The 22,647-nt window shown below is 38.0% G+C and overlaps 2 protein-coding genes across 3 annotated transcripts; both read left to right on the top strand.

Annotated features, from left to right (window-relative positions):
• The first annotated feature begins 17 nt into the window (after positions 1–17).
• Positions 18–17,590, top strand: acsl3a (acyl-CoA synthetase long chain family member 3a). Of its 2 annotated transcripts, XM_077611108.1 has the most exons (16): positions 18–208; positions 1,165–1,227; positions 4,445–4,861; positions 6,105–6,282; positions 9,312–9,421; positions 9,978–10,116; positions 10,732–10,879; positions 11,357–11,480; positions 11,858–11,929; positions 13,012–13,151; positions 13,827–13,999; positions 14,542–14,616; positions 15,079–15,270; positions 15,471–15,585; positions 16,360–16,517; positions 16,596–17,590. In XM_077611108.1, the coding sequence occupies exons 3-16, from the start codon at positions 4,490–4,492 to the stop codon at positions 16,751–16,753; spliced, it is 2,154 nt and encodes a 717-aa protein (XP_077467234.1). In that variant the 5' UTR covers positions 18–208; positions 1,165–1,227; positions 4,445–4,489; the 3' UTR covers positions 16,754–17,590. The 2 variants fall into 2 exon arrangements, with proteins under 2 accessions (XP_077467234.1, XP_077467235.1); XM_077611109.1 differs by lacking the exons at positions 18–208; positions 1,165–1,227 and adding an exon at positions 1,245–1,621.
• Positions 17,591–18,742: 1,152 nt separating this feature from the next.
• kcne4 (potassium voltage-gated channel, Isk-related family, member 4) lies at positions 18,743–21,327 on the top strand. Its single transcript, XM_077611636.1, has 2 exons — positions 18,743–18,919; positions 19,659–21,327. The coding sequence occupies exon 2, from the start codon at positions 19,686–19,688 to the stop codon at positions 20,205–20,207; it is 522 nt and encodes a 173-aa protein (XP_077467762.1). The 5' UTR covers positions 18,743–18,919; positions 19,659–19,685; the 3' UTR covers positions 20,208–21,327.
• The last annotated feature ends 1,320 nt before the right edge of the window (positions 21,328–22,647 follow it).

The raw sequence follows: 22,647 nt of genomic DNA on the forward strand, positions 1-22,647 counted from the left end.
AACCCGTGCATTCATGCAGTCCTCCTTCCTTGGAAGCAGCCCGACCCTCAGTGTGCACGCGCCACTTTTTCAAGTCCAATCAACGCACGACGGAGGTAGCGTTCCCTCCCCTCAATTCTTAGCCGTTCAGCAACACAACGTGAAATAATTTCATGTGTATAGTATAGTGCCGGTTTGAGGTAAAAGCCAGAATCGGAGAAAACCAAAGGTACGTTTTTATTCTATTTATTTATTCATTTTTTTATACATCCAGTGCTGGTATTTTTCGCATATGTGCGTGCAGCTGCAAGTGCATCAAGTTACCGGTAAAAAGAAATAATCAATCTACTGACTCCTCTCTTTCTGCCTGGTATCATGCTTTTGAGTCCCTTTTCTGGCTATGCTGTAATAAATAAAACATTTCTGAAACAGCTAATGTTGTGCGATCTTTAAATAGCTATTCTCGGCCGTAAAATTAATATTGCTAATTTGGGGTGTTTTATTTTTATAAGAACAACCGGAAATTGGCGTTTGCCTGGTATCCATTGTTTTGATAATTCTGCAATGTACTGTAACGTACTCTACCTTTTATCTTGTTCTTGTTAAATATAAATATAAATGCTAATATATTTTTATTTCCTCTCACTCATTGCTTGCATTGAGAACGATAGACGTCCGATCCATTTTGGCTAGGATTAAATGATCGCTGTCAACCTTACATTAAAAATGGATTGGACATTTAGTGCTGTCAATGGCAGCCAATGGGTTACTTGTATAATTATTTATCATTATGTGAAGACTAATCATCTTATAATTTTATTTTACCATGCGCGTTAATAATGATTTTAAAATTTAGAAAATAACAATTCCAATCACTAATACATACCCATGTCATCTCATTTTCTGAACTGCTTTATCCTTATTGGGGCGGCGGGGGTGCTGGAACCTATCCCAGCTAACTCCAGGTCAGAGGCGGGGACACCCTGAATCGGTGGCGAGCCGATCGTAGATCACTGATACTTTGAATCTCAAGTCTTTTCATGTTGAAATGATCACTTATACTACATTAGTTCTTGGAAATGACAATGTCTTCACTGTTAAATAATGCATAGAACAGACCCAGAGGCCACTCATGATCCTTGTGGATACACATATTTCACCACGGTTGTACAATATTTTCTGCAGGACACCAGACACACTCCTTGGAATTCTTGTTTGGCTGCTTTTAGACCGCCCAGGAGAGAAGTAGTAAGTTCTTTCTTACATTGTTATTGTTCTTCTTCTTGGGAACGGGCACTAACTAAAATTGCTACTCATCTCTTATACATGAACAGATCAGAAAGAGTTTGGGGATGTCAGTTCTAGTGGATCAGGCATATTGTAATAATAATGTATTCCAAGTTGTGTATTGAAAGAAGTTCAAGTTTTGTGTAAAGATGTTTAAATCTCATCAAAGTATGTCATTTTCAGTTTTATTATATTTGATCATCAGTATCTTTGAACATTAAAACTCGAATAGGATGATCTTAATTTGGCATAATGTGGTACTAACAGTTTATTTTATATTTTGCTTCAAAATATTTGGTGCATCACCACTTCCACAGCTGAGTGGTGTTCTGAAAATTGCCTATATGACATTAGGGTGAGTATTGTAATCTGTATTATGCTTATATTGGAGTGCAAATTTACTTTCAATTAGCCAAAATCATATATTGTGTGCATGTGTCTGTGTCCGTGGGGGCAATGCAGGGATGACCTAATTAAATGCCTGACCCCTGACCTGAGAAAGTCTCCCAGTAAGGCAGTGTTATGTTTTTGTTGTATGTTTATGTTCGAAGCCTTTTTTTGTCTCATAGCTGATTAATTCCATAATTTATTGCACACTGAGAAGTGCTACCTTTAAGTCACTCATGGAAAGATCACAATAAATGGGATCTTTACACATCAATCCTCAGAATTCTTTTTCCATTTGTTTTTGTCTCAGTGCTTATTTTTACCTGTAGGTTCCTGAGTTAACCAGTGTAGAGCATGTGAATTCTTCGGTTGTGTTTTACATGTCAGGGTTGGCAATTAGAAGCAAGCAGAGCGGTCGTAGTTAATTTTGAACTTGTTTACAACTGCAATGCAGAATACTGCAGGAGGACACAACTAGTATGTTTGCTATGGATGTAACCAGAGATGCTGCAAGTTCCAAAACAGCAAATTTAACAAATCTATTCGTTGTTTAATTAGAAAACAAGCACACTTTCACATCTTCATTAAAATTCTTAGTAATACTCCATAATTGTGGCCATATTCAAGGGTGAACCCAGAGATTTGGAATTGCCTGGGGAAAAAAAACACCAATTGAAGCCTTCCGTTTTTTATGCCTAAAATTGAAAACACTTTTTTTCTTGGACATAATCCCTTAAAATGATCATTACTTTTATTCAACCATTTCATGGCTCTTTTGTCCATATAACAAGTTCATACATACTTTTCAATAAGATTGTAGTATTTTTTAATATATTTTAGATTTATTTAATGCGCATACGCTTCGGCAACCAGAGGACAATCCCAGCATAAAATTGTGTGTCATGTTGTTTTGCAAGCAAGACCTGGCCACCAATTTCACATTTCTGCAAGACTTACTGAATAGGATAATGGCACAATGATTCACAAAACAACATAGTCACACAATAGGAAACAGTATTCCCTCAATCACTCACAAACACACATACTTGCTCACTCCCCCCTTTTGTGAAACTATGTCACAATATTTCTCATTAATCCATTAAGAGGCTGCATAAAGGTGCCCATTGAATGAGCACATCTTGCACCCTGAGTATTTTCACAAAAGGCAAGAGATTAGGGTCAAACTTCCATACGTGTTCTTATGGTGCATTTTTGTGTTTTGACCTTTAGTCAATCAGCTTGTTTGTCTGAAATAAGCTACAGATTTAGCTTTTCTACTCTGTTAGAAAGAAAATGCCTTACCGTGATTGGTGCAATTCAGACACCTGTAGCGTTTGTAACTACAACAACACGTCCTCTCATGAGTCACTACTTCCTCCTCCTGTCTGTTGTACAGTGCATACCTGTTATAATATACTTTTTTACCCGTATTTTATACGTTTTTTGATCATTTCAAATTGTGTATGCCTTAAAACTACTTTTGTACGGGAAGAAAATGTTTTACCAAAAGTATGTAGTAAATTAGTGCATACTAATGGGAACCCCGTCCACTTTGGAGAACATTTTAGACTTTTGAGTCCGCCCTATGTGAGTAAATATGTGCTGCGTTGCATTTGTACGGGTTTTAATGGCTTAATAGGGTGAAACTATTAATAGGGGGAGCAATTGGCCGAGGTTGACAGTTAGGATAGTGTTATAAGTGAAAATTGGTTTTTCCATTTATTTGTGGGGCAGGTACATTTTAATGGCAATTCTTCTTTTGTACATTTTAAATCCTTGAAATTAACGTATATGGTCGTTATATTGATATTATCATTTAGAAATTGGCAGGCAATGAATTCAGGGGTTGTCTGGCATAGGCTCCAGCACCCCCCGCGAACCTTGCGAGGATGAGCGGTATGGAAGATTAGTGAATTCTCTTGCACTTCAACATGAAACAATTTGGGGTTTTTTTCTTTTCATATTTGGATATATAATTTTTTTTAAAACCCACATTGCACTGAATCCACAAAATGTAAACCACAATGAATCAAGGGATCTTTATATTGGCTAATACAGTGATGGGAGGTAAATCAACATACATTATTGCTGACCTTTGACAGTGGCATTTGAAAAGTAGATCTTGGAGCAAATGAGTTTGGGAGCCACTGTTATACGGTAAATATAATGAACAAAATATAATGTTGCAATATTTGTAACAACATGCGTATCTTCACAACACTGGACAGCTCCCAAGCTGTAAAACTATAGCAAATACATTTGGACATACATTTTGGAAAACAAGTAAAAGTACACACGCAATAAAATGAAATAAAAAAAATATGTTATTTTTTTCCCACAATTGGCACGCACTCAATTACATGACTTGACTAGCCAGTCCACACCTCTCATAGTTATTCAGATTATCTGATCTCTGAAACATGCTTTATTCAAAACCTTTTGGACACGTCACACTGTTTTTTTTTTTTTTCCTTTTTAAGAGCTTTATTGTCTTGTCACCTCTTTCATGTCTTTGTTCCGAGTTCATTCCTTTTGGCATTAAAAGCAAAAGGCTGTCCTTTATTCCTCATGGTAGATAGAAGTACGGTAGAATTCCACATAGACCCTTTTCTTACTTTGCAGCAACCAAGAGACACGGGTCATTTCCCATTTCCAAATTTTCCTCTTTATCTTGAGTTGAGACTCAATGCGACCCAAGAAAAAGTTCTTTTTGAGAGGAAATCTAATTGCTTATTTTAACTTTATTTTTTCTGTTGAACTGTTAATGCATTAATACCCACCCTTTTTCTAGGATTGATCTGCACCTACTCATTGGCTGCTGTACACCCAAACGAAGATGAAACAACAAGATCTGAACCCCGTGTTACTGTTTTTATTCCACTTCGTGGTGTGGATTTACTCCATCTTCGTCTTCATTCCCTACTACATTTTCACTTGGGTCTCCAAACCTGACGCACTCATATGTGGATCCGAGGAGGAGCGTGCATTAATTCCAAAGGCTCACTCAGTGCTGGGACGACCTGAGGGACCTTATAGAACAGTAAAAGCTGCCAAACGACTGGTGGAATTGCTGTACCCAGGACTGGTTACCCTGCCTAAGGTCTTTGAGTATGCAGCCATGAGATTTGGCCACAAAGAATGTCTCGGCACAAGAAATGTGATCAGTGAGGAAGATGAGCAGCAGAGCAATGGCAAGAATTTTAAAAAGGTAAAATCTATGTGGAACAATTGCTATAGTTGTACAAGGCTCAAATTATACTATATACCAAAACATTACAGTCAATGAGTCTTGTATCAACAGCACATGTACATGTATGAATATCAACATGAAGATTAAATATATTAAACGGGGCGGCCTGGCAGCTGAGTGGTTAGCGCGTCGGCCTGGGTTCAAATCCAGGTTGCTCCACCTGTGTGTAGATTGCACATTCTCCCCACGCCTGTGTGCATTTTCACCGGGTACTCCGGTTTCCTCCCACATTCCAAACACATTCATGGTAGGCTGATTGGACACTCTAAATTGCCCCTAGGTATGAGTTTGAACGTGAATGATGTTCTGCCCAAAGTAGCAAAGTTCTTTAATGTTGATTACTTGGTAAGACTGATGAATTAATGGAGTGGGAGATCAACATTTGGTTAGAAATATAGCTGGATGAAGTGACTTGGGAGAGGGAAGTCTTAGTCTTCTTGCATCCACTTCCGTGACCTTTGTCTTGATACAAATTTTGACTGTATTAATGAGAAATTCTTAAACAGCTAATTTGGCGTATTCCTCAACAACTGGGCGAAAGGATGCTGTAAACTCCAAATAAAATTGAATGACATTGGGCAAAAGTAAAGACTCTTGTTAAGAACCCTGACAAAATTGAATTACAAAAAGGAGTACAGTAACCCCTCGAATTGTTACAAAATGTTACAGTTATGGACAGAGGAAAAGATAAAACATTTGTACATACTTCAAGTGCTGTAATCATAGTGAAAATAGTTCCTCTCTACTTGATTGAACCCCCCCCCCCCAAAAAAAAAACGTTATCGGGATCTTTAGTCCAAGTCCTCTTCATCAGATTCGAGATGAATTGGAAGAGGAATCAGTTCTGCAATCATGATAGTGTGCACTATTTCGATTCAACCGTTAGAGGCCACTGTTGGGTAACATTTTTAGGATATGTCATTCATGTATGCAATGGTTCGAGTATCTGCAGAATAGTAATGATTCCAAATTCATATCTAGTCTTTCATACGTTTTAGCAAGGAAAAATTCCAATGTCTTTATATAAAGTATATGGCATGTAACATGTGTTGAAATGTTTCATTGATGTAGAGTTGTACTTAGATTAATTAGGGTACTGATGGAAGCCATTGTTTGAGTTCTTCTGAGAATTTCCCCTTTTGTATTCGTAACCATTCATTTATGTGTCTTCCTTTTTAAATCTCCTGTCTTTTCCTCATAGGTGGTTCTTGGGAAATACCACTGGCTCTCCTTTAAGGAGACACACTCTGCAGCATCTCAGTTTGGCTATGGTCTGGCAGCTCTCGGGCAGAAGCCTAAACATAACATTGCCATCTTCTGTGAGACACGGGCCGAATGGATGATAGCTGCCTTAGCTTGCTTCATGCAGAATTTCCCATGTAAGTTTTGTATTTCAATGCAAAAGGCTGACTGTAGCTCTCTGCATGTTTTTTTAAATCACAGGCTATTGGACTTTTCCCACGTGTGATTGGTTTTAGGGTTTATTTTGGTTCCTATCCTCCATAAGTAGCAGTGGTTCACTGTGAAGAAGTGATTTTAGTTTGGAAAAATAGTCGTTTTATGAATGCATTTTATCGGGGAAAAACATGCTAGAACTCCTTTGCCTTGTAATCGTGCTTTTACCAACTGAGTTACTTGATAATGATGTATGATATCACACAACTAATTTATGTGTAGACACACTGTGTTTAATCCCAAACCATATTTCACAGCCCTTGCAAACTATAAAATTATTTAAATATATTTCCTAAACTCTTGAGAGACAGAGTGAGTGAGAGACAGAGAGCGGGGGAGTGAGAGAGAGAGAGGGAGGGAAAGAGAGAGGGGGGGGACGGGAGGGGGAAAGCGGGTGAGAGAGAATGTGTGCTTGTGTTTCTGTGCTTCCATACTGGAACGATAATCGTGAGATGGAATAAGGTCAATTTGTCCCATCGGTTACACTCTTATACAATTGACCAGTATTTCCCAGTTGGCTACTATAAATCAATTTTATTTAGTGATGGAAACTTGCTGTTTTGTTTTGTTAAAAAAACATACTCAACCACCACTGCAGCAAAGTCTTTAAGGGCTTTTGATTTTTTTATTGCATTGCTAATGACTTCAATTAAGAATGTCTACAACAACAAAAAATACTTAAATTACCAGGACAACATTTTGTGGAATTATCAAGCAAATGTCCATATTGTGTTTCCTTTACAAGATTTTTAATCTCCTTAAAGGAATTATAATATTTTTGATCAAGTCCACTTGCAGCAGAAAGAATATTGTTTAGGAATTTGAAAAATAACAATTTAATTTATCTGGTGTTTAACAGTGGAAAAAAAGCGGCAGTGGAGGCCAATATTTCCAGGAGAAAGCAAAATTGTTGTAAGCATCCCCATTTTAAATGCCAGAAGTATTTTAGGCAAATCTTAAGTATTTGACATATTACGCTATCACTCTGATGGCTATTATGATGGCAAAGTTGTTTACAAAAAAGTCATCCCTTCTACAGTCCCATATATATACTGATTTTGCTCAAACATTAACAAATGTAGGTTAGTATCTGAACCGCTTATCTTTACAAGGGCCGTGGAGGGTGCTGGAGCCTATCCCAGCCAACCCCGGGCCTGAGGCGGGGGACACCCTGAATGTGTATTCAAATCAGGGGAAACACAAGTGTATCCAAATATATGCACCTGGCTGGCTACATCTGTTTAAATAATTACTCGTCTAAACAATTTTTCACTTATCAAATATTTTTGTGGTTTGTCTACCATATGGCATGCAGTATTTAACTGAAATTGTGGATACAACCAATGATTGATGAAGGAAAATCTTAAAAATGATCTGGGTGACCAAAGCTCTCCATAGAACTGTATATAGTGCAATATTCATGGCTGCGTTTTAGATTCCCTAATTCTTCTAAATTCTCTTTGAAGGAGACTTCTTTTTTCTGTGCTCCATTAAACTGTCACACTGAAAATATGCTTCAAGCCCAAGCCAGCAAAGCATCATTTAGAGATAATTTTTCTCACTTACTCACACAAACACTTCTAAGCCAGTGGAAAGTGAACACGTCGAGAGGAGTTAAAGGTTGCAGAGCGGTCCAGTAAGGAAGAAACGGCAGGGAGGGAAGAGAGGCAAACATGTGAAGGCTAATGGCGTCATAGACAGTGTGAGTGGGTCTACGTGAGCATCTGATGTTGACAGAGCCATCAAGGAGTCAGCCAAAGGCACCCATTGAACTCAAATAATCTGTCTGTGTGTTTCTGTGCGTATGTGCTCATGTTATGATGGATTTTTTTCTCCCAAGTGATAGAAGCATGCATGCTTCTGCTGTGCGAGCTTAGAGTAAAGAAAGCGTCATAGTAGCAGTACTATTTACTCGGAATGTTCACTTTATTTAGTGTCCTTGTTGGGCTATTTGTTTCGCAGCAGATCACAGACACACAAAAACATGTATACGTATAGTCAGTACCTAAATACATAAACAACAACAGTACAACGTAAATACATAAACATAAATACATTAACAACAGCAGAAATGTCGTTGGTGTTCAGTCAAGCAAATTGTGTGTGTCCTATTAAGTTTTATACGGTAATGAAGAGGGGAATTGAACTGAAGTAAGGATAAACTTATTGTGAAAACAGATGCCACTGACTTAAAAAACTCTCACACGGCTGGAGGTGTCACGTCCTCATACACAATTTCGCAGAGCAGGAAATATTGTTGCTCCATGACGCAAGACTGTAATGTCACCAAGCTCCGTCCCTTAAATCTCAGAGACAGCCTCAGGCTGCATACACTGTCTCTGTAAACTCTCTCGCTGACCTTTTTTGGCGGTGGGGGACGGAGTGGTCAGGGTCCCGCTATGAACCATGTTTACTTCCATAATTGTAACGCCCATATATCGGTAATGAGGACAGTGCGTGAGAAATCTTAAACGCTTTGGTGTTTTGATCGATGGCCACTGTAGGGAACAACACTTATTTGTATTGCAATAAAAAAAATGTCAGAATCCTTTGAAGAAATTATACTACAGTCAACTAAAAACTAAGGTATAACTTGCACATGGTTCAACTGAGGTTGGGGTACTGTTAGTCTGCTGACTACCATTGCCCCAAAAAGTGCCAATTATGGCATTAATGAGGCCTGTGACTAAACATGTTATTTAACTCCCCCTGCAGGTTCCCCTTTGGGTATGATGTAATGAATGTAGAACATTATGCATCAATGTGTCATTAAATATTTGCATTTGCACGTTAAGAAGACTGCTACATATACTAGACTACTATATGATAACAGAGTTTATAGATTAAACGTATACCTTTCAAGTTGTTTAATTAAATATTAACAGAGTGAAAGGAGGACACAGAAGCTTGGGTGATATCAAGTTTAAAAACAATTCTTTCTTCTGTGTTGCAGTGGTGACTTTCTATTCTACTCTGGGGGGTCCAGCCATTGGTCACGGACTGAATGAGACAGAAATTACACACATTATCACCAGCAGAGAGCTACTGGAGACCAGACTCAGGGTTAGAAAATGACACCAACCATCATAACTCATATTAACAAGAAATAAATTTGAAAGAAAAATACATAAAACAGCCACTATGTAATGTTATCTGCAGATTACATGACCATCTCCAAGTGTGTCAAATTCACAGTGGGCCAAAATTACCATTTTAACCCATTCATGCGAAATTAAACTCAAATGATAAACATCGGTGGTGTTAACTAAAAACAAACAATTTATTTCACCACTAGCTATCTGTATTATACCAAGTTGCTTTTTCTTAGAAATATTTTTTGCACAGGCCAACAACAAAATGCTTAAAGAAAGGGCTGATATCCAATCACATGCAAAAACACGAGTAACGCTTTCTTGTATCGATAAGCGGTGCATGTGCTACATAATGTTGGACTAGCTCTACTACACATTTGATATAATCTTGCAGGCCAAATAGAGAATAACACTGGGAGCCTGATTTGGCCCACTGGTTTGAGATTGACATGTAAAATGTAGCCAAATTCATTATCTCTGAAAACTGTATGGAATACTTATTATGTAACTATTACTATGTTTGCTAGGCAATTTTAGCTAAAGTTCCAAAGCTGCAGTGCATCATTGTAGTGGACAACACTCCAAAGTCATGGCCCGACTATCCCAGTAACATTAGTATCCACAACATGTGTGATGTACAGATGTTGGGTGCCAGACCAGAAAATGGTAAGTATGTCTTAAGGTTATTTTTTTTTACCTTTGATACAATTTTCTGTAGTCTAAATTCCCAATTAGTAATTACATATCTACTACTTTCTCATTTTCTTTTCTTTTTTAATTGGTCGATATTAATTGTGTATTTATTTCCCTTTACAGTTTGCAATTTTAGCAAAGGTGGCCTTAATTTTTTTAGACACACCATGTCAGGAATAAACTACTTTGTCATACCATTTGTGTATGTACTTTCAAATTTATATAATCTTGCTACCGTTTACTTCTGGCTATTCCAGGTATTTCTTTGTTACTGGCAGTAGCAGTACAAACACATTCCACCTCCTTTTAAAGAATAAATGTTATAAAATGAAAGTGATTCAGTTATGATTGCACTCTTGACTGTTAAGTTGACATGGTAGAATTTTTTGAAGGACAAATACTCAATCTAAGGAAGCCTTTTTTGAAAGCTAACTTATTTATTACTCGGATTTGTATATACAAATGTAATAATAGGAAAAGCGTACACCAATCTTACTATCGATGACATGTTTCAAACTTCAACATTTGACTTCTTTTAATGTACATATCAGCATTTGTTTTATTCTGTTTTTTTTTTACACACAACAGTTTGCCAGCAAAACCAACCATTACCTTCCGACATTGCGGTCATCATGTACACAAGTGGATCCACAGGTACTCCCAAAGGGGTCATGATCTCCCATAGCAACATAATTGCTGCCACTGCTGGAGTTGGTGAAAGAATACCTAACTTGAGGTTAGCACTTTTAATTATGTTTTTGTCTGGATCTTAATTCTGGCTCAATGCCACTGCATATGACTATTAGTTAAATACTTCCCAATTGCTTTCCATTTTTTTGATACCTTGAATGATTTGTTTGACTGCAGACATTTCTGCTATGACTCCACTCCAAATGCATTGGAACAGTGAAAGCCCATTTATTTTTGCTGTAGTTTGGAAATATTTGTGTTTGAAAAGATGAATATGAGACAAAGTGTAGAAGCTTTTCTGCCAGGTATTTGTATAAAAGTCATACTGTACACTCGTGACACTTGTGCAGATAGGTGGTACAGAAAATGAATGAATAAATCATGTTGATATCCCGTATCTCAATATCAAACAAACGCTTTTAGTTTACAAAAACTGTCAGTGGCTCACTGATCGAATAGAACATATTTTGAAGATCTTGTTTTCTGCTAAACAATCTGAGCTCAACATTGACTCTGTTTCCAGTGAGAAAGACACCTACATTGGCTACCTTCCTCTGGCCCATGTACTGGAGCTGAGCGCTGAGCTTGTGTGTATCACCCACGGTTGTCGGATTGGTTATTCTTCACCTCAGACTCTGTCCGACCAGGTATGGTAACGTAACCAGTACCTAGGCATTGTTTTGATTATGTTTGATACTTAAATGATCCACAATGTTGCCAGCATGTTTCGCTTCAATTTTAATATGTGCACTTTAAACAATAATTTGACACAAAGTTTGAAGACACCCTGTTTACAGATTGATTTCATTGCTTTAAGTGAAACTGAGCTGTTATATGCTCTCATATCAATAGTAAAATGAAACATTGAACTGCATGGATTTCAATTTTACAAATACAGAAAGAAAAAATGTTAAAACATTTGACTTGTGGTGTAATTATCCACAACGTGAAAATCACAAAGCTCGGCAGAAAGTGAGAGCTATTAGTTGATGTAACGTTTCTTTGTTTGTTTTTGCACTTATAGTCAACTAAGATTAAGAAAGGCACCAAAGGAGATATCACTGTCCTGCAGCCCACTATAATGGCAGCTGTCCCCGTGAGTATAGAATACCTTTTACCAATGCCATATAATGATAAAACTGAAATGTTTCCAACCATTCTCAAATATGGGAGGCACAATCATAATCAACTGGAATTGATTAAAAGAAAGCATAAGTAATGCAATATTATATCTTTTGCGAGGAAAATCGTATGTTTTGAACAGGCTCCTGTGTTCTGGAAAGGCTGTAATGCTGGCATTTAAATATTTTTTTTTTAAATGTTTTAAAAATTAGAGGTGTAGATCAGTGTTTCACGACTTTTTTTGAGTTGCAGCACTTTTTACATTGAAAAAAAATCTATGATTTAATGTTTGTCATATTTAGATTTTCCCATCATAATAGTTCAATATTAATCTCGGATTATTACAATTTTTCTCAGAATATTACAATGTATGACTTGTAATTTCCCACAGCACACTTGACTATATCTCACGTCACCGCGGCACACTGGTGTGACGCACATTGGTTGGGAAATACTATTGTAGATGATATAAACGTGGACATTCGTTGTCCCAGTCAGTGACTGCGGATGATTCACTGAACTTTTGTTTATAGTCACCTAAAATAAGCCAAATAGAATTCAAAGCGAGTTAGAAAAGGAATTTATAGCTGAGTAGTTCCAATTGTATTTCTACACACATTTATTCTTTATTATTTTGGCTCAGCACTCATGCACAACAAACCCTCCAACTCCCCATCCCCCAATGGTTGGGGAGCAAAGGCCAGAGGCCCCTAGTCTCTGGAACCATTCACAGCTGTGAACAGAACGTGAGAAAGCCCCATGTGGTCATCCCCATGAAATACACGCTTACGCACACGCATACTCACGAACACTCATACAAAATTGTTTGCTGTGATTTGACAACGAACCGCTGCAGGAATCTTGTGCAGACTTCCTGTCCCGCTGCCATTTTTTGGCTCGCAACCACGACACACACACACACACACGTCCAAGGGACCAAAGTTTTTTTTTCTTTTCTTAATCGTATATTTTCTCTGAATTGTTCTCTTAACTTATCGTAATAAATCATCACATCTCCATTCTCTCTGTCTTCACTCTATCTCTACTTGACAACAGGAGATTATGGATCGCATTTATAAAAATGTGATGTTAAAAGTTGAGGAGATGAACGTTGCGCAGAGAACACTCTTCACTCTTGCCTACAACTACAAATTGGATCAGTTCCTCAAAGGTTACAGCACACCTCTGTGTGACAGGTAGGTTGAAAAGCATGGTATTCGAATAATCTAGAACAAGGGTGTCTATACCGGTCTCAAGGGCCGCAGTGGGTGCAGGTTTTCATTCCAATTGATGAAGAGGGTACATTTTCACTAATCTGGTGTCTTAAAAGGGTAATCACTTGATTGCTGATGGTTGCAGAAGAAACCTCATTGGTTAAACTGTCTGTGCTGGATCATTTGGAACAAAAATCTGAGCCCACTGTGACCCTTTGTGGAATAGTTTGGATTCATCTGATCTATACACTACTGGTCAATGGACATGTTATTGAGAGCTTAGATGGCAATGCTCACTTTAACCAACCTTTTAGATTTTGTGGTCTAGAAAAGCCACCCAATGGTTGACTTTGGTGAGCGTGCAGTTTGTGATCGATTCCCACTCGGAGGTGTTGTGATTGTGAGTGCGATTGGTTGTCTGTACGCTCTGATGGACAGTTTAGGGTGTGGTGCCCTTTTTGCATGAAATCAGATGGGATAGGCTCCAGCATCCCGCAACCTTGATGGGACAAGTGACATCAAAAATGAATAAATGCTATGGAAAAACATTTGACTGATCTAGATTGTTACGTATAAAAAAACATGGATTTCATCGTAAATACTACTCCATCATCCTTTTAGTATTTTTTTAAAACCATTTTCTATGTGCCCATCTAGATTGGTCTTCCGAAAGGTCCGTGCTCTTCTTGGAGGTCGTGTACGAGTGATATTTTCAGGGGGGGCCCCACTTTCTACTCGCACGCAACGCTTTATGAATGTGTGTTTCTGCTGCCCCGTGGGTCAGGGATACGGCTTGACCGAGACTTGTGGTGCTGGAACAATTACTGAAGGTAAGCAAAATGGAAAATTGAATGCTAAGCAGTGGATTATATTACAACTATACATGGTACATGAAAATTATTTAACTATAAATGTAAATGTATTCCTGGGTTTATACTGGATATGATTATTAACAGATGACTAATAAAAAATGTCTTCTATTGATAATAAAAATACTAGTCTATGGCAATTGTGTATGGTTTTGTTCGAAAGAATAATTCACATGGGAATGATATAAAGGGAACAAAATCTAAAAAAAATGTTCAGTGCCACAAAGAAAATTGCTGAAAGCATGTCAAAGTTGTGAGTCATATCTTTTTAAATGACCGACTGGTCTTAAAAAATTATCCTGAAATTGCATGTTGAAATATGAGTGGCTTTTCCCAGACAGACTGTAACCACAAATCAGCCTGCAGCCCACTGGTTTGGACATTCCTCAGGGATTGGGCTACAATAGGGCCAATGGGTTATGTTGCCATGATATTAAAACTTGTTGCTTGATGCGAGTGCACTTCCTGATCATCTGTTCGTGTGTGTATCTTATCTGTTTTAGTGTGGGATTACAGCTCCGGGAGAGTGGGAGGCCCACTTGTGTGCTGTGAGATCAAGCTTAAAGACTGGGTAGAGGGTGAGTGAGGCTGTAAGGGTCAGAAAATACCCCCAACCACATGTACACACACAGTGTCCTATCCTTTTTTTCTTCTCACACTACACATGTGCAGATTGTGCTCAGATGTTTACAAACTACAAGGCAATTAAGTGGAATCTCACAAAATCAAATACATGCCTTGAAAGTTAAAATAAATGGATTAGACCAAATTAATAATGAAAAAAAATTAACACTTCTAATATCTAATTGTTTATAAATCTATTTTACTCATACAACTTCTTTCCGTTAGTCGTACAGAGAGTGAATGAATAAAAAAAAGTTAATTTGTACAACATAGACGAGCATCACAGAACACATTTTGTTTCATCAAAGACAAATTAAGTTCAATACAGATTGATCAATGCTCACTTATAATTTACAAGCAGGTTATTACATACTATTTCATCCATCCAAAGCTTATCTTTACATTGTATTTCTCAGGTGGCTACCGGCACACTGACAAGCCGTTCTCGAGAGGAGAGATTCTAATCGGTGGTCCCAACGTAACTATGGGATATTACAAGAAAGGCGCAGAAAGCCAAAGAGATTTTTTGGTGGATGAGAGTGGCCAACGCTGGTTCTGCACTGGAGACATTGGAGAAGTTCATAAAGATGGCTGCCTCAAGATTATTGGTAAAATGACAGGAAGGGGGCAAAATAGAACTAGATAGTACAAGTTCTCTTCCTTTATAGTAAATGAGTCATTTCCCTTGTAGTTCTATTGAAACCACATAGTAGTTAAGTCATTCAGATTCAACTAGTAGTAGAAAAATGAGACATCACTTTCTAGATTTAAGTAGGCTAGATTGAACTTGTCCTTTCTTTCATTTCAGATCGTAAGAAAGACCTTGTGAAGCTGCAGGCAGGAGAATATGTCTCTCTTGGAAAAGTAGAAGCTACATTGAAGAATTGCCCTCTGGTTGACAACATCTGTACCTATGCAAAAAGGTCAGCTATGATGCATGCAGTGTTGGTACAAAAACAGGCTATATTATATTGTGGTTGCCAGGCAAGTAGCCTTTAGAGGTGCAGTATTGAGTGAGCCATGCTTTTCCGGGTATTTTTCATCAGACTTCCAACTGTAAAGTGAATACCAATGGACCCTTCATATAACAAGTTGCTGAGAGGTATAATGCAAATGTTGATGTTTCCCAGTAGGACAATGATAATCCAATGCAAATAACATGGCAAAAAAACATGAGTTAGAGGTCTGCCCACAAAGCTAATGGACTAAACAAGGAGTGGATTATTAATCTGAGAGGAAGCACTAATTTTAGGGGCCTTTGTCCATGGGGCCCAAAAACAGCAGTCATTGAAGCCTGTCGAGGGGAAGACAATTGTACTTATTTTTAGAATATATGTTGATAGTCATGAATGAGACCTGTTGCTTTCTGTAATTGTGTCAGAATTAAAGGACATTGACAAAGCAGCAAAAATCCCAGGGACAAGCTTGGCGCCGAAAAGGTGGCTTTACAAAATACTTATTTTGAGTCTGTTTGTTGACCCATTGCTTAAAAGATACAACTGTGTTCATTCTCTGGCCATCGCATACACTTCCACCAAGTTTGACGACCCTGTCAGCCATAGTCTCTGAATAAAGCTGAGCAAGATGTTGTTACAGGACATTTTACGTCCTGCCCGTTAAATTATGCTGAAATTAACAATGCACATGCAAAATACTAAAGAATAATATTGTTACGATAAAATGTTCTCCCACTATAGTGATGAGACGTACGCGATTGCCTTCGTGGTGCCAAATCAGAAGCGGCTGCAAGCTCTGGCTGACCAATATGCTGTCAGCGGCTCAATGGAGGAGCTTTGCAACAACAAAGTGATGGAAGAACTGGTACTCAAGGTCATCAATGAGGCGGCTTTAGCAGGTAGGAAGACACCTGGCTCATAAGAGGTTTTTAATTCCCATACCCAAGGGACCGTGCTTAATAATTGTCTTCATTCAGCCCAGCTCGAGCGCTTTGAAATCCCTCGTAAGATCTATCTGAGTCCAGACATGTGGACTCCCGAGACTGGACTAGTGACTGATGCGTTCAAACTCAAGCGAAAGGAGCTGGAAATCCATTACCGGAATGAGATTGCAAGGATATACAATGGGAAATGATGACTGGACCACAACAGTCCAGCCACAAAGCAGATCAATGAAATGTACTAAAGCATGTGGGTTGCTCTCCCTTCAGACTTTGACCAAGCTCCAATTTGGTTGCTCTTACTTGAATATGTGATTGAACTAAAGGATAATGATTTCTTACTACTGTATACATAAATTTTCCAGAACGTGCAAACCACGTCTGCTACCCCATTTTCCTTTTTTGCCCAAGTATGTGACCTCTGGGTCAAACTTTTTTATTGTTTCAGATGGATGTTATGAAACAGACACTGCGCTGTGTTTAGTTCTTCTCTGGTGAAAGTGCCTGTGTTCCACAGCAAGAGTCTTTGTATTGCATTTGATTGCACACTTGGTTTGAGGTATTTTTTTCATCTCTTCTTTAACATTCAAGATTAGCAACTTTTTCTGTCCTGCGGGTCAGGAAACACTTGCTTTTTTAGGTATTTTGGCCTGAATATTCATTTGACTTGTTGAAATTTGATTCGTTTTTTTTTATAATGTAGCATGATATTTAAAGGCACAGAAGAATAATTTGATTTTATTATACTCTAGAATGTTTTCCCCCCAAAATACAGAATAATTTCATATTTTATTTATATTTTGAAACTGATAAAAGTACCGTACATTATGAATGCGATGAATGCCTATGAAGTAACATGTTTGCACATAATGAATGACAATGTAGGGAACTAATGAATTAGGTTGTCTGCTAGCTGTTGTACTATAACAGACTGTATACTTTCCATTGTGCTGAACATACACTCCAGAGTTCATTTATTTATCTATTCTATAATCAACATCATTTTGATGAAGAGTGTAAATCTTAAAAATGTTTTAGCCAGGAAAGGCAGTTGATTACAGAAAATGTTTTAAACAATAGGAAATGACAATTTTGCACACATTTTTTTAAGATGAGAAAATCACTCCAATCTAAGAAGGCAGTAAGACATGAACTTTAACATGATGGTATGATGATTTTTTTTAAATATATAATTTATGGTGGGATGTTCTTTTAGTGTGTGATTCTGGGTGAAGTGAAATACAGCTGAAGACTTCAGTGTATTTGCATCTTTCCCTTGATGATCTGTTTTATTGTTGTTGTTTTTTCAAATGAAGACAAATATGAAAATAAAAATCTGGCTAAAAAAGAATATTCACAATGTGAGAACTCAATTCATTTGTCACGGTATTCACTCAGCGGGTGCAGGGGAAATTTAATTGGGGATAAAAACACAAAAAAATGAAAACATTTAAAATACAGTCACAGTGTGATAAATTCAGATTTCACTCAATATCCTCTTTTGCATTTAAAATAGGATTATACGTTTGTTTCCTTTTCCTGTCATAAAAAAAGAACCAAAGAGTCACTGGAGATTTTTTTTCAGCTTGTAAAAGTTGGCTTACACCCAAAATTTGAAAACATGAATGTTGGGACACTGTTGCAAGGAAATTGCTTGTGAATAATCATACTTTATGTGTGCATGAGGTGAATAAGCAGTATATCTTAAGTGATAGGAGGCCTGGCAGTGAATGGTAATGTTATAGTGCCATCAACAGTGATAAATGTCCAATTTAGTTTGACTGGTAGTGCTAAATTGCCACTGTCAGCCCAAGTGTTGTTTGTTGGATAACATTTCTTTGAATCACTCACTAAATCATTCTATATAAAAGAGTTTCTATATGGTTCACATCATGTCTATATGGTGAAATAATCATTTATTTTAAAAATGGCTTATTAATACACTATATTGTGTGTGCCATAGCCTATTATTCTCTAAATTGGCATTGTGGGAAAATCAGATATGTGATCATTAACAAGTCGTTACGCTTTTGTCGAAATGAACTGCAAAGTATCATCCAGTGAAACCTGTTGCTGAGTGCCAAAACCCCCATGCATCTAAATAATGTAGTAGAAATGTCTTAGAAAGTTGTTAATGATAGTTTTTTATCTCAACAGCGGACGTTCTGTGTTTTAGGCTTTCGACAGGCACAGACAAGCCTTGTTTTACAGTCAGCCCCCTCCACGTGACACAAAGTTGGGGAGAGGGAGTCAACACTGTATAAATAATTTAATCCTCGGAGAACTTCTGCCAAACTCGAAAAGCTGCAAGACGTTAAACGCCGGTGTTGACGTCCCATGAAATTGAATTCCTTGTTCTGGTGAGTAAAGAATTACTTTTTTTTAAATTCACTTGAGAATTGCTTTCAATGTATTTTTTTTGTGGAGGGAAAATGTATTTTAAATACAGTAAATTATTCATGCAAATATCAGATGTGCAATAAAGGTTATTGTATATAGAGACAGTTACAAAGATATTCTTTTCAAAGTGAAATATAAGTTTAGGATTAGCATTAATATACAAATTAGGATGTATATCCACTTGTGTTTAATTCTTTTTAACCCCCGCTGCTGTATCGTTTTTTTAAGTAAAGGCTCAACAAAAAATCTAATTTATGATGATATTTAAGTGTAATACACTGCATGCAATTGTCAATTTTAAAAGCTTTAATTTGAGTAATTACATTACAAACATATACAGTGGGACACACCATGCACATCAGTTCATGTTTCCCCATAGATTGTGTAAATTTGTACATGCACGTTGTGAATTTGTGAATGCACATTATTTTTTGTTTTTGTCCCAGATGGTGTAATTTATACATGCACAGAGTGAATCCACATTATTTTTTTGTTTGTTTTTGTCCCAGATTGTAATTCATACATGCAAAGAGTGAATGCACTTTTTTGCTTTTGTCCCAGATTGTGTCATTTATACATGCACAGAGTGAATGTTCATTATTTGTTTGTATATTTTTGTCCCTTAGCCTGTGTAATTGCACTGGGAAATGCATTTTTATTTTGTTTTAAACAAAAAAAATGACGTCATTTTCTCTTTAGTTCAGCAAGTGAGGCTGCATTGACAAGATGGAGCACCTGGGCAACTCCAACCAGACTTCCACGCACTCCCCTTTGGCGCTGAGCGGCAGAAACGCATACTTATACATTTTAATCGCCATCTCTTTCTACGGAGTCTTTCTCTGCGGTATCATGCTGTGTTACTTCCACTCCAAGAGGAAGGAGAAGAGGAGGACCAACATTTTCACGCGCCTCGTTCACGAGGAGGAGCAGCGGGAGTGGGGGTCGCTTCCCAAGAAGCACAGCTTCTCCTTGGGGGCGGAGGCCGCCGAGGGGATGCGCTCGTTGAACCTCGCTTTGCCCTTCTGCGCCAGCCACGGAAACCCATTTGGACGTGTTCGCCACGAGGGGGCGCTGCCCTCACCGCTCGCCTGCGTGCTGTGCGCGGAACAGAGCAGCGTCAGCTCCCTCTGCTCATCGGCGGACACGCGCTTGGCCATCGAGGAGGAAGAATCGGACAGCGGCACTGGGGAGGGTCCGGATGAGAGCAACAAGGGGCCAGTGGAAAACGTTGTGAAGGATTCGGGCTGAAAACAAAGGAATGAAAGAACGAAAGAAAACAAGGAAAAACAAGCCATCCTCGTGACTGTAGTGTAGGTGGGATAAGCTCCAGCACCCCCGTGACCCTTGTGAGGATAAGCGGTTCAGAAATGAATGAATGAAAAACAAAACAAAAATAAAAATAGAAAAAAAACAAGAAAGGAAGAAAGCAAAAGCTCAGTGGTGCAAAGACTGGAACCAAAAGGTGGCAATACGTATAGTCTAAATTTGCAGTGTACTTAGGTAGAAGTACAGAAAACTGTACATATAGACTTTAGTACCAGGAGCTCAAATTCACTTTATCCTGATCAAGTCCATATCAAGTATTCCACAAAAATGTTTCAAGTATTAAAAAAGCAGTACTACAAGTATAATCCAACTTCCGAATCTTGAATGACACCTGAGAACATCAAGAATTCTCCTTCTAAGATCTCTCTGCTATTTTACACATTGCTCATCATTCTTGATCATTGCAACGTTCTCAAACTACATATACAAATACACATTGGGGTCAGTATGTCCCTGTTCTCAAATAAAAAATATACATATTGTCTCCCACTTTGCTGATTGCAAAATGTACTTCAGTTGATAAGTAAATAAAACTTTACCAACTATTTTATGGAACGAAATCCAACAGTTCCCCCTTTTTTCCCCCTATGACTGAATGGAAAATCAATGATGACCCTCTGGAAACACTGTGGCCGTGGATTTATTCTGCTCCACCTACGCATAAACATACTTCATTGTGCATGTGTTAGTAAAATAAAGACATTTTTATGTTTGCTGTAGGAGTGAGCAGGACAGCAATTCACAACAATGAGCAAATGACAGTTGTGTGAAATGTTACTCTGTTTTTTTCTCCTTTTTTTGTTTTGTTTTGCATATATGGTCTGTGCTATATTCTTTGTGATTCATTTCAGCTGTTAATATATATCCGTAATTATATGCATTGTGTCCATGCCCATCTTTCTAGTTTGTGTTGATGACTCATGCTGCAGGGCAAGTGAGGAAACGGATGTCAGCTTTGGCTCTCTGGACTGAAACCACCCCCCTTGTCCCCCGTTCCTCTGTATAATGTGCTAGTGAATAAATGCACCTGGAACACACTGAACTTAATAGACCTGTCTTTCCTCTGGAACATATATGCTTCCTTACATGCACTTTAATTATCCATTCTGTACATTTGCATGATCAACATAGTTCATATCGTGAATGGAAAAATGTATAATTATCTGAGACTTAAGGAGATAAGAGATAACAATTCAGGGAGAGCAGAGTGCAGAATTATTAGGAAATTTATATTTTTGAGGATTAATTTTGTTATTGGCTCTGGACTAATTTGCCTAATAATTCTGCACCCCCTGCATATATGGTTTGTGGAAGTAAAGAAACCTATTTGCTGAAGCACTCCTGCTTTCTTGTTATATATCATAGAACCAATAGGGGACAGTCTTGTCGTCTTTATTCAATGATTGTCCATGATATTTTTGGGGCTGGCCCTCACTTAACATTATTATTGTGTTGAGGAAAAAATGTGGATTCAAGTGGATCACATATCAGATTATTATACAGTTCATAACACTTTTAGAAGCATAATAATGTTTTGAAAATAACTTGAAATTACCTGTCCTCTTTAGATTAGTCTGGCAAATGATTGTATTGATTTAGAAATGTATGTATGCCTGCTTTCATAGAAACGTTTTGATATCAGGCAACATACCAGAAAAAGTGTGGTAAAAGCTCTTGATATAATGCGGTGCACTTTGCCACTACCACCAATTTAAAAGAAACATTCAATAACTAGGGAATGGAATTTCTGTGGGTGTGAGTGTGCATGGTTTTCAGTCTCCTTGTGCCCTGCGATCGGCTGGCCACTGATTCAGGGTGTCCCCTGCCTCTTGCCCGGAGTCAGCTGGGATAGGCTTCAGCACCCCATGCGACCCTATTGAGGATAAAGTGGTTCAGAAAATGAGATGAGACATTTGCCTCATGTCTCAATGGCAAACTGACACTTTATGATGTGCTTTGCTAATATAAACCTTCATACAAGAACAACATTTGATAGCCTTTATGAAAACGCAGTAGTCTTTTGTTCTCAGGACAAATTCATTTCTACCTTATGTCACCTGTCTTGTGTCAGTACCATCTGGCAAGATGATCACATTTGAGCTGTCAAGTGTAAACCTGTTCTCTCTTATCTGTGACGAACATGCTGCTACCCTCAGACCAATTATCACGGTCCACCGGGGACATCTCTTTCGCATCAGAAACGTAACACAATGCCCCACCATACTGTGATCCCCCTGTAAGCACGTCCTCTCTCTTTGTAAGAAGAGGATAGAAATGGAAAACAGAAGGAACCCAATTTTTCTGCTTCTAGTCACCCAGGCAGCGTGACACCGATCTAAACTTGCTGAAGCATTCAGCATCC

Source organism: Stigmatopora argus, chromosome 10 (assembly GCF_051989625.1).
Source record: "Stigmatopora argus isolate UIUO_Sarg chromosome 10, RoL_Sarg_1.0, whole genome shotgun sequence".
NCBI classification, from domain to species: Eukaryota; Metazoa; Chordata; class Actinopteri; order Syngnathiformes; family Syngnathidae; genus Stigmatopora; species Stigmatopora argus.